The 13,198-nt window shown below is 42.5% G+C and overlaps 1 protein-coding gene across 5 annotated transcripts in view; it reads left to right on the forward strand.

Annotated features, from left to right (window-relative positions):
- inpp5jb (inositol polyphosphate-5-phosphatase Jb) overlaps positions 1–13,198 on the forward strand; it is a 122,594-nt gene that overhangs the window by 21,422 nt on the left and 87,974 nt on the right. For all 5 annotated transcript variants that reach the window (XM_059987992.1, XM_059987990.1, XM_059987994.1 and 2 more), the window contains one exon: positions 7,984–8,091. In XM_059987992.1, coding sequence (XP_059843975.1) covers positions 7,984–8,091 — 108 coding nt within the window. The remainder of the gene's footprint in view (positions 1–7,983; positions 8,092–13,198) is intronic.

The raw sequence follows: 13,198 nt of genomic DNA on the forward strand, positions 1-13,198 counted from the left end.
CTTCCCCCCCCCCCACCACCCTACCCACCTACCTTCCCCCTTCATCCGGTTTTGCTTACCATCTACCAGCTTGTACTCTGTCCTTTCCCGCCATCTTCTTATTCTGGCTTCTTCCCCTCCCACCCCTTCCTTCCCAGTCCTGATGAAGGGTCTTGGCCCAAAACGAGCCTTAACATTAGCCAAGGGGTCCATGGACCCCAGGTTGGGAACCTCCGCCATAGATGCTGCCTGACTTGCTGAGCTCCTCCAGCATTTTGTGTGCATTCCTCTAAATTTTCAGCAACTGTAGGATCTCTTGTGTTTATGAAGTGCAATTGTAAAACTTGCTCCAGGTCAGGATTCCACTTCTGCATTTTGAGATGTGAGAAAAATGTTCAGACAATCTAAATAAGAGGAACTAGTCTCCAATGATAAGAGTCTGCATTATAAGGAAGCATTGAGAAAATATGCTTTTTCAGCCTTTAGATGAAAGCAAGAATGAAGAAGTGATTAGTAAAAGACAAGTGGATTTCCAGTGAAGGAAGCATTGGTATAATTTATGTCAGAATGCAATGGGTGTGTTCTACTGCCGTATTCTGGATGGACGAACAAGGCTGGGCTTCTGTCCCTCCATCTGAAAAAGAAATCTGCAAAGTGGAACGTGAGGAGAATTTACTACCAGCATCTGAATTCAAGGGTTCCCTTCAACACACTCCTTTTATGAAACGAACTGTGTTCCGGAACTAGTGTGTGAGTGGAATTACAGTTCGCAGATGAGCTGATTTATGGAATTCTGACTTTATTGTTTACACAAATAGTTCAAAGTCCAAAGTACATTAATTGTCAAAGTATGTATGTAACCTTGAGATTCGTCTCCTCACAGACAGCCACAAAGCAAAGAAACCCAGTAGAACCTATTTAAATAAAAGACCATCAAATGCCCAGTGTACAGAAAAAGAAACAAACTGTGCAAACAATGAAAGTAAACAAAAAAAAAATTCAGAACTGAAGTCCATGAAAGTGAGTCCACAACCAGGAAACCAGTCATCACTGCAGCCGATCTAGAAGCCTGTTAGGTCCAGGCCACAGCCTCAGTTCACTATAGAGACAAGTAAACCTCGTAGAGAAGTGAGCCAAACACTGACCCATCCCTCGCCTCGGGCCCTGACATCCTGACCTTTTCAATCTGGCCTGGCTCTTAAATCATCCAAACAACGGGTCATTCCTCACTCTCAGACCCAGGCCCTGCCGCTTCGATAAAGTATTTGGAATGAGCTGCTGGAGAGTGTGGTTGAGGCAGGCAGAAAAAACTTTTAAAATACAAGTTGGACAGCTACAAGGATTAGAAGGGTTTAGAAGGTTATGTGGATAATGCTGGCAAATGGAACTAGTTTGGATGTGACATCTGGGTCAGTATGGATCAGTTGGGCCAAATGGCCTGATTCCATGCTGTGTGACTCAATGATTATGATTTCAAAGATTCAAAGTACATTTATTATCAAAGTATGTGTACAGAATTCAACCCTGACATTCCTCCTGCAGTCAGTCGTGAAACAAAGACGCATACTAGAACCCATGTCACAAAACATCAAAAACCCAACATGCGAAAAAAGAACAAATATTGCAAACAGCGAGCATCAACCATCAGACCAGGAGTCCAGCACTGTGCCGCTTGCCCACGGCAGTCCGCGTGCAGAGCCATTTGTTGCTGAGGCGCCCCTGGGGATCTGATTGAAACATATAAGATTATTAAGGGATTGGACACGCTGGAGGCAGGTGGCATGTTCCCGCTGATGGGTGAGTCCAGAACTAGAGGCCACAGTTTAAGAATAAGGGGTAGGCCATTTAGAACAGAGATGCGGAAAAACTTTGTCACCCAGAGAGTGGTGGATATGTGGAATGCTCTGCCCCAGAAGGCAGTGGAAGCCAAGTCTCTGGATGCATTCAAGAGAGAGTTAGATAGAGCTCTTATAGATAGCGGGGTCAAGGGAAATGGGGAGAGGGCAGGAATGGGGTACTGATTGTGTATGTTCAGCCATGTTCACAGTGAATGGCAGTGCTGGCTAGAGGGGCCAAATGGCCTACTCCTGCACCTACTGTCTATTGTCTATTGCCCCAGTCTGTGTCGATCGCCCCGCTCAAAAACAGCACAAAAAAGAATAACCGGAATCCAGAAATACTGTACTTGGGGCAGGAACCTCAAAGTCCCCCACAACAAGTCCACAGCCTCGCTGTTCAATCCTCGCAGCGCGGGGCCCAAAACTCCTCCACCAGTGGCTAGCGGGAGCGAGAGGAATTGTTGATAATTCAAGAGCAGTCACCATTACTTTGCTGAGGGAAAAATATCTCCAGCTCCAGCTGACTAACAAGAAAGATAGCGAAGGGTGGCAGATTTGAAGGCTTTTGACAAGAATTACTTTAATTGGAATGTAATAGTTCATGGATTTCGATGGAAAGAGGCAAGCAAGTTCCCAAAATACAATATAAGCAAAGGGTAATGGTGAACACATATTTCAGTGGTTGGAGGCTGGTTGTGTGGAGTTCCACAGATCACCATTGGTTTTGTGGTATGTATCAATAGTCCAAACTTAAATTAAGTGGGCACAAGAAGATCACAGCTGATAGCAAAACATTCTGAAATGGAAAGCTATAAATAACAGTACAACAGACTGCTGAGTGGGCAGGAAGTCATAAACCGGATTTAAGATGGAGAAGTGTGAGTTGATGCATTTGAGGAAGGCAGGGAAATACAGTCGATGGTGGAGTGCTGGAAAATGTAGGGGAACAGAAGATCTCTGGGCAGGTAGATGACAACTATGACCACAGACAAGACACTTTGTACTAGTTTGGCTGATGCCAGACAGGCACAGAGGGATGTCACTCATTTCACAGCGAAAGGGGAGACTAACAGTCACTGTTAAGATGTTGCAGTGTGCCATTTTGCTTTTTATTCTGAAATTCTCCAGCTCAAGAATTGACAGCAACTTATTCCCACCAGTGAGAGAAAGAGAGTGTGATCACTCGATCACAGAGACCTCTGTCCGTACATCCGCCGTAGTGAAATCCTGATGTTCCTTCTCCCACGACACCTGTCGGCAACACTGGCCATCTATAGGGCTGCCCCCTGAGGCGCTATCTTGCAAGCTGCCCCTGGAGAATGTTGAGGAACAGTCAGCCAGCGAGCTCCAGGAGTGGGGACTCATCTGCCATTTTAAAAAAAAGGCAGAGTTTGATTACTGTTGCAGATCAGAACCTCGACAGAACCCCAGCCACCTTGAACAGGGAAAAAGAGACAGTAAAGAGAGGGATTTAAGCTGCTTCCGCAGATGAGCTCGGAGGCAGCCTCTTGACACCCCCTTGACTCCGCCCTTAACTAGGTCCTGTTTTCTTCAGTAGAGAGTGAGTCACAGATTTAGAGCTGAGAAAAAAATTAAATTGAAATATTGCTTTACCCAAACATAGCCTGGAAAAACTGGTTGAGGTAGCAGCCTCATTCTTTTCTATTAATTCCAGTCACTTGAACTATGTATGTATTCATCAAGTAATTTTGTGGGATGTAGACACAGCTTTTATTGTCCATGCCATGGTGTTAACATTCCCTTCTAGAAGGCTTACTACTAAACCTCTTCTGGTGTATAAAGAAGTAGGAGTGTGTTATAAACTTGACAGATTCTGTAGATGCAACACACACAAAATGCTGGAGGAACTCAGCAGATCAGGCAGCATCTGTGAAGATGAATAAATAGTGGATGTATTGGGCTAAGTCACTACTTCAGGACTAAGGGGGAAGATGCCAGAATAAAAATGTGGGGTGGGGGGAGGGGGATGAGATAAGCTGGAAGGTGATGGGTGAAGCCAGGTGGTTGGGAAAGATAAAGGACTGGAGAGGAAGGGATCTGATAGGAGAGGGGAGTGGACCATGGAGAAAGGGAAGGAGGAGGGGACCCAAAGGGAAGTGTAAGGCAGGTGTGGGGTGAGTGGGGAATAGAAAAAGAGGGGAGGGTGATTTCCTGGGATTCTTGGTGGGTCCAAACCGAGAGACCGGAAAACAAAGCTAGAAGCCATGTGGAATAAGATGATGGCAACGTCGAATTCCCAGGAAGGGTACACGACTGTGGTAGCGAGACTGCTGTATGTTGTATGGCTCCTGTAAACCTCCTCTGCCATTGAATATAATCATTGGTTGAGACACTGAGACATTGCCAAAAACACAGAGCTGTTCCTTAAAGAAAGAGTGATTTATATATAAAAAAACTTTCAATTTGCTCTGTGAACTAATCAAGCTCAAACATACAATCCCTGACTCTATGCTATCTTACATAAAAAACAAAGAAGTATGCAAATTGTTTCCCTTGGTTGATAATGATCTTTGTGTTCCAGCATAGAACACAGATCAGTGCTGCATGTGGAGAGTTCATTCCTGTTGTTTAACTGTTGCAAGAAGATTTGAATATCGTGTGACCTGAGTGCCAAAGAGGTTTTTGTGATGAGGGAATAGTTTTCCCTCAGCTCCATGAAGAAGTGAATTTGAGGTCTGTGGTAGGTACTGAAATGCTTGTACGGTAGTTTGAATTTGAGAGCAGGACAGGGCAGGTCTGTTGTTGGATGTGTCTCTTCGTGTCTGTGCCTTCGGCTTCACACATCCCAGATTCACTCAAATCCTTGAATTTGAGTCTGAATTTGAGATTGTAATTCCAGGAGGAGCCACGCACTTTTAGTGCACAAAGTGGGAGGGGCAGAAAACACCATATACCATGTATGTCACCATATACAACACCGAGATTAATTTTCTTGTGGGCATACTTAATAAATCTACAGAAGAATAACTATAACGGAATCAATGAAAGACGGCCCAACTTGAGTGTTCAACCACAGTGCAGAAGACGACGGACTGCGAATACAAAAAAGAAAAAATAATAATAAGTAAGCAATAAATATTGAGAATGTGAGGTGAGTCCTTGAGAGTGAGTCCATTGGTTGTGGAAACAGTTCAAAGATGGGGCAAGTGAAATTGAGTGAAGTTATCCCCTTTGGTTCAAGAGCCTGATGGTTGAAGGGTAATAACTGTTCCTGAACTTGGTGGTGTGAGTCCTGAGGCTCCTGTATCTTCTTCCTAATGGCAGCAGTGAGAACAAAGCACGTCCTGTGGGAGAGGATCACTGATGATAGTCGCTGCTTTCGCGTGACAGTGTTTCACGTAAAGCATTGCACTGTCATTGCCATTGTGAGAGTCCCATGTGAATGGATCTAAGAAACAATTCCAGTACAAGGCCATTTGGAGGTCAGCCATTCAATAAGATCACAAAGGATTTAATTTTGGTCACCGTTCCTTCTCTCCACTCTCCCCATACCCCTCAAATCCTTGCCTTGAATATACTCAATGACAGTCTCTACAGCAAGGAGTCATAGCTCTGTGAAAGAAGTGGTTCCTGTTCAGTCCCACCTGAAATATATGACCCCTGAAAATGTGCCCTCTAATTTTCAATGGCTCTTCACATTCACTTGGGCAAGATCCTACTGAATCCTAGATGTTTCAGTAAGATCCTTTCTCCCTCTGCACTCTAATAGCTGTAGCAGCAACCAGATCCACTTCAAAGTTCAAAATGTTATTATCAAAGTATATATATATATATATATATACACACACACAACCCTTGAAATTCACACTCTAGTGGGTATACTCTGCAAACCTATAGAATAGTAACTATAACAGGTTCAATGAAAGATCAACCAGAGTGCAGAAGACAACAAACTGTGCAAATGTAAATATAAATGAATAGCAATAAATAACAAGAACATGAGATAACGAGGAAAAAACTTCTTCAAGTGAGATCATTGGTTGTAGGAAGATTCTAATGATGGGGCAATTGAGTGTAGTAATCCCCTTTTATTTGATGGTTGTGGGGTAGTAACTGTTCTTGCACCTGGTGGTGCGAGTCCTGTGGTTCTTGTACCTTCTACCTGATGGCAGCAGTGAGAAGAGAACATGACCTGTGTGGTGGGGATCTTTGATGATGGATGCTGCTTCCTAACACCAATGTTTCATGTAGATGTGTTCATTAGTCGGGAGGACTTAATATTTCCATGTCCTTTGTCCTTTTCTACATTTTCTGCATTGCCTTCAATAGAAGCATATGTTTCCTCTATGGGGAACTATATTGAGTAGTGTTGTAGGAAAAGTATTAGAATGTACTATTGGCTCTTGGTTAGGAATGAAATTTAATTTACTAGATGTTAATTGATTATGTTAAATTTTAATTACTCCAGTCCATCATGGGTACAGCCCTCCCTGCCATTGAGTACACGGAGCGTTGTTGCAGGAAAGAGGCATCCATCATCAGGAAGCCCCCCCACCACCCAGGACACGCTCTCTTCTCACTGGTGCCATCAGGTAAAAGGTACAGGAGCCTCAGGACTACACCCACCAGGTTCAGGAACAGTTACTTCCCCTCAGCCATCAGACTCTTGAACCAGTGGAGTTAACTTCACTCATTCATCTGTCCCATCGCTGAAATGTTTCCACAATCAATGGACTCACTTTCGAGGACTATTCATCTCATGTTCTTGATATTTATTGCTTATTTATTATTATTTTTTTGTTAGTTTTTGCAGTTTGTTGTCTTTTGCATGCTAGTTATCCACCCTGTTAGGTCCGATCTTTTATTGATTCTTTTATAGTTATTGGATTTGTTGATTATGCCTGCGAGAATCCCAGGGTTGTATATGGTAACAAACATGTACCGCGATGATAAATTTATTCTGAACTTTGATCTCCTTAATCTCCTCGCCACTAGAGAAATTCAATTCAGGGATGGTGCAGTTTGCGACTTTTCCATGTTTCTGTATTAACTGAGAAATGACTTTTTATACATAAATTAAATTCTACTTCCTTTTGGCTGTATTAACTGAATTATTTTGACCTGCTGTTTGTGTTATCTTTGGGGGAGGCGTAGGTTGAGTTCAGTTATGTCTGCAGCACATGAATGCACATTTCAGCCATCAGGTGTTGACAAGTGGAAGCTGGCTTTGACTTGGCAATGATAATTTATCCAAGAGTTTTATTTTTACTCTATAATGAATATTAAATATATTCTCAAGTGTCTACAAGCCTAGAAATCTCTTCTGCATGTCATCTAAAAAGAATGAAAAATTTACATTTATTGAGTGCCATTCACAATGCCAGAACCTCTCAAAGCTGATAATAAAGTACCTTTGAAGTGTAATCTGATAAACAGGTCTTTTAAAGTGAACAATGGCAAGTGTTCTACCATGGAAACCAACACAATGAAAGCTTCCAATTTTCTAGCACTTTAAAGAACAAGAATTGCATAGAAAAGTAGAGAATGGGGATCAATGAGAAGTCTCTCCCACTATGGTTTAGTTCTGTAGCCTTGTGTATTAAAGAAAGTTAGTTTGTTTGTGACTTTGTACATAAGAATTTCCAAAGCAAAATTATATCCTATAGAGAAAGCTGGACATTCCATGTGTGCACTAGAAAGTATTTGCCAAGAAACAGCTCAGATTTTTAAATTAATTAAATGGATTTAATTTAGGATAAAATGAACTATTAAGCTGGGAATCGATACAGAGCCTTTTAGGAAATTAGGTCTTGTTTTGTAAGGTATGAGAAAAGTCCTTGAAGTGTAAGGGATGTTTAACCATTTAGCCCTTTTCCTTTCTTACAGTGTATGCAGCTTGTTCAATCACAGACTCTGCTTGCCTGTTAAGTTCCTTGAGTAAAAGTTATGAATAAGTAACTCATCCAAAGGTTTCTGAAAAAGGACTTCAAAACTCTAATCTATCTGCACAGTTCCTTATTGCTTCCTGCTTCATGTATGTGTCCCACCAGCTGTCCCCATCTTTTGAGGAGTGAATCTGAAGTGAGAGTATCTGAGCTCAGTTTATATCTGTGCTTTTCAGCTGTAATCCCATTAAACCCACAAACTTCTTGCGCTTCTTCAACCTGTTTTGTCTATTCAGTATGCTCTTTTCTCATTTTGACAGTATGCAGATAATCACATGGAACGTTGGCACGGCTGTCCCACCTGATGACGTCACGTCACTTTTGGGGTTAAATTCGACGGATGGAAGAATTGATATGTATGTCATTGGGTAAGTGCAAGCTTTTTGCCTTTCATTGTCTGTTGGTACTTATTTGAGGGGCTGAATGATGTTGCTGGAAAGCAATGGGAGATTTTCCATTTATATTTGCTAACACAGCCTGGCATGGAAACACCAAGGCCTGTGAATGGAAAACTGTACAAAAAGTTGTGGATATGGCCCAGTCCATCACCGTAAAGCCCTCCCCACCATTGAGCACATCTACATAAAATGTTGTCATAAGAAAGCACCATCCATCATCAGGGACCCCCACCCCACCCACCTCTCTTCTCACTGCTGCCATCCGGAAGAAGGTACAGGAGCATCAGGACTCACACCACCAGGAACAGTTACTACGTCTCAACCACCAGGCTGTTAAAACAGAGGGGATAACATCACTCAACTATACTTGCCCCATCACTGAACTGTACCCACAAGCCATGGACTCACTTTCAAGGTCTCATCATCTCATGTTCTCAATATTTATTGCTTTTTATTTATTTAATATTATCTCTTTTGTGTTTGCAGGTTGTTGTCTTTTATACTTTGGTTGAAGGCCCATATTGGCACGGTCTTCCACTGATTCTATTATGGTTATTATTCTATTATGGATTTATTGAGTATGCCTGCAAGAAAATTAACCTCAGGGTTTTATATGGTGACATATATGTTCTTTGATAATAAATTTAGTTTGAACTATGGCTACCAATTGCCCTGGCTTGTGTTCTGAACAGCTCGTGGATTCTCTGTTTCCATGTTCTCTGTGTGTTGTGCAGAAATTGTCAGGTTTGATAATGAATCTTGAGCTATCAATGTTGAGTTAAGATAAAAGACACATGGCCCTCCCCTCTCCTCTTCTTCTGTTCCCCACTCTGGCCTTTTACCTCTTCTCACCCGGGTCCTCTCTTCCTTCCTTTACTCCTATGGTCCACTCTCCTCTCCTATCAGATCCCTTCCTCTCCGGCCCTCTACCTTGCCCACCCATCTGGCTTCACCTGTCACTTTCTAGCTATCCTCCCACCTTTTATTCTGGCATCTTCCCCCTTCCTTTGCAGTCATGAAGAAGAGTCTCAGCTTGAAATGTTATGTTTATTGATTTCCATAGATACTGCCTGACCTGCTGAGTTCCTCCAGTATTTAGTGTGTGTTATAACTGGCCTTGTTTACATTCATAGAAGGGAAAAGAAAAGATTGGTCTGAGTTCTATTGTTACACCTCAACTATCCTGTTAGCAATAATTTAAAGATTTTTAAAGATTTAAAAATCAAGACATGGAAACATACAGTGAAATACTTTCTTTGCTTCAACATTCAACACATCCCAAGATATGCGGCGATGGTGGGGGTGGGGGGACAGCCCACGAGGGGTTCATCTGGAGCCAATATAGCTTGGCCACAACTTATAAACTAAACCGTATGTGTGAAGAAACCCAGGCGGTCGCAGGAAGAACGTACAATGGAGAATGGTCTCCTGGATCATGTAGAGGGAGAGCTGATGATACTGGCAAGGATTATCAAAGGAGGAAATGAAATCATTGAGGGGAAGGGGGTTTGAAGATTAGGTTAGTGATATTAGACAAGTTTTCGACAGGAAAATATTCCTTTTGCTGCAATCCTTGTTTTCTGAAAGTTCAAAGTCCAAGATAACTTTATTATCAAAGCACATGTATGTTGCCATATATAATCATAAGATTCATCTTCTTGCGGGCATTCACAGTAAATATAAGAAACGCAATAGAGTCAATGTAAGACTGCACCCAACAGGATGAACAACCAGTGTGTAACAGGCAACAAATTGTAAAAATACAAAAAGGAAGAAAAAATAATAAATAAACAATAAATATTGAGAACATGCCTTGAAAGTGCATCCATAGGTTGTGGGAACAGTTCAGAGTTGAGGTGAGTGAAGTTATCCCCTCTGGTTCAGGAGCCTGATGGTGTTCTGAAGCTGCTGGTGTGGGACCTGAGGCTCCTGTTTCTCCTTCGTGACGGCAGCAGTGAGAAGAGAACATGGCTCTGATGGATATGACTTTCCTGTAACAACACCCTGTGCAGATGTGCTTTAGGCTGGGGAGGGCAATTCCAGTGATAAACTGCACTATATGCAGTGTCTCCATCTATAAATTTGCAGACGACACAACCATTGTTGGTGGAATTTCATGTCGTGACGAGAGGGTTTACAGGAGAGAGATACACTAACTAGTGGAATGGTGCCACAGCAACAACCTGGCATTCAACGTCAGTAAGATGAAAGAGCTGATTGTGGACTTCAGGAAGGGTAAGATGAAGGAACACATACCAATCCTTATAGAGGGATCAGAAGTGGAGAGGGTGAGCAGCTTCAAGTTCCTCTATGTCAGGATCTCTGAGGATCTAACCTGGTCCCAACATATTGAGGTAGTTATAAAGAAGGCAAGACAGCGGCTAAACTTTATTAGGAGTTTGAAGAGATTTGGCTCACACAGAGCATCCTGAGCAGCTGTGTCACTGCCTGGTTCGGAAATTGTACCATCTCGGATCACAAGACCCTGCAGCGGATAGGGAGGTCAGCTGAGAAGATATCAGGGTCTCTCTTCCCTCCATTACAGACATTTACACCACACGCTGCATCTGCAAAGTAAACAGCATTGTGAAGGACCCCACGCACCCCTCATACAAACTCTTCTCCCTCCAGCCATCTGGGAAAAAGCACCGAAGCATTCGGGCTCTCGCGACCAGACTATGCAACAGTTTCTTCCCCCAAGCTATCAGACTCCTCAATACCAAGAGTCTGGACTGACACCAACGTACTGCCCTCTACTGAGCCTATTGTCTAGTTTATTATTTATTGTAATGCCTGCACTGTTTTTGTGCACTTTATGCAGTCCTGGGTAGGTCTGTAGTCTAGTGTAGTTTTTTTCTGTGTTATTTTTTGCATAGCTCAGTCTAGTTTTTGTACTGTGTCGTGTAACACCACGGTCCTGAAAAACATTGTCTCATTTTTACTATGTACTGTACCAGCAGTTATAGTTGAAATGACAATAAAAAGTGACTTGACTTGATTTGATGTCAACAAATACACTCAAAATCTTTTATAATTGTACTGTGGAGAGCATTCTGACAGGCTGCATCACTGTCTGGTATGGAGGGGCTACTGTACAGGACCGAAAGAAGCTGCAGAAGGTTGTAAATCTAGTCAGCTCCATCTTGGGCACTAGCCTACAAAGTACCCAGGACATCTTTAGGGAGCGGTGAAACCTGAAGGCACACACTCAGTGATTCAGGAACAGCTTCTTCCCCTCTGCCATCTGATTCCTAAATGGACACTATCTCACTTTTCTTAATATACAGTATTTCTGTTTTTGAACATTTTTAAAAATCTATTGAATATACATAATTGATTTACTTTATTATTATGTTTTATTTTATTTATTTTTTTTTCTCTCTCTGCTAGATTATGTATTGCATTGAACTGTTGCTGCTAAGTTAATAAATTTCACCTCAACTGCGGGTGATGATAAGCCGATTCTGATTTGAGGGCACTGGTGTTTCCATACCATCCCGTGATCCAGTCAATATACTTCCCACCACAAATCTGTAAAGGTTTGTCAGAGTTTTAGATGATGTACTAATTCTTCTCAAACTTCTGAGGAAGTAGAGGCACTGCTGTGCTTTCTTTGTAATTGCACTTATTTGCCAGGCCCTCTGAGTTGATAACACTGAGGAATCGGAAGTTGCTGACCCTCTCCCCAGTGAGGACGTGCTCGTGGACCTCTTCCTCCTCCTGATGTCAATAATGAGCTTCTTGGTCTTGCTGACATTGAGTGAGAGGTTGTTGTTAGGGCACCACGGTCAGGTTTTCAATCTCCCTCATATATGGTGATTTCCCTCCTCTGTGCTGATTTGTTACCACCTTTGATTTGGCCTATGTCAGTGATGTCATTAGCAAACGTGAATATGGTGTTGGAGCTGTACTTAGCCTCACACTCGTAAGTGCTTAGCAAGTAGAGCCGGGGGCTTAGCACACAGCCTTGTGCTGCCCCTGCACTGATGGTGATAGTGGAGAAGTTGTTGTCGATCTAAACCAGCAAGTGAGAAAATCAAGAATCCAGGTGCACACGGAGGTATTGAGGCCAAGGACTTTATTTATTTTATTGAGATACAGTGTGGAATAGGCTCTTACTGCTTGAAGCTCATTGATAAGTTTTGAAAGGATGGTAGCATTGAATGGCAAACTGTGATCATTGAAGAACATCCTGAAGCATGCATCTTCACTGTGCAGGGTTCCAGGATTGAGTGAAGAGGCAATGAAATGGCATCTGCTGTTGACCCATTGCGACGGTAGGCAAACTGGAGCGGATCCAAGTCACTTCTCAGGCAGGAGTTCATATGTTTCATCACTGACCTCTCAAAGCACTTCATCACAGTGGATGTGAGTGCTACTGGACGATAGTCATTTAGGAGAATAAGTTCTTCAGCACTGTATAATTGAAGCCTTCCTCAGACTGCCGAAGTGAACACTCCAGCCGATTGATCAGCACGGGTCTGTAGTACTTGGCCGGGCACGCTGTTGGGGCTGGATGCTTCCTGTGGGCTCACCCTCCTGACGGATGCTCTCAAGTGTGACGAATCCACAGTTTTATCTGTATAATGAATGCTTGTGCTCAGCCCTTGACCTGGCCCAGCCCTACTTTTAAGCTCAGCAAACCAATGATTTATACTGGTCTTTCCTTTCTCTCACCGGCAACAACATTGTTTTTTGAATCAATGGGGACTTATGCTTGGGGTATCGACGTCTTGCTAAGTAGGAATTAAAACTAAATATCAATAATTCATTAAACAGCCATTAGTTATTTTTCCTCCTGTACATTAAATGGCTCAATTTTTCGATACTCAGCACATGATTTGTGTTTGGTTTAATTTACGAGAGTATCGATAGCAGCACGTTGTATACATTAGATTGATGTGAACAGCATCCATTACTGCGCAGTTGTGAAGTCAGATCAATAGCGTTGATCCCTTTAACCGAAGTTTTTATTAATACTCTGTTTTCTGAGACATCTATAGATTATGTGTGCTCCTAATATTAAATGTGCAGTACATTAATCCACAGCTCCAGGTTTCCTCTCCCATAACTGCTG

The sequence above is a fragment of the Hypanus sabinus genome, chromosome 13 (assembly GCF_030144855.1).
Source record: "Hypanus sabinus isolate sHypSab1 chromosome 13, sHypSab1.hap1, whole genome shotgun sequence".
Lineage (NCBI taxonomy): Eukaryota > Metazoa > Chordata > Chondrichthyes > Myliobatiformes > Dasyatidae > Hypanus > Hypanus sabinus.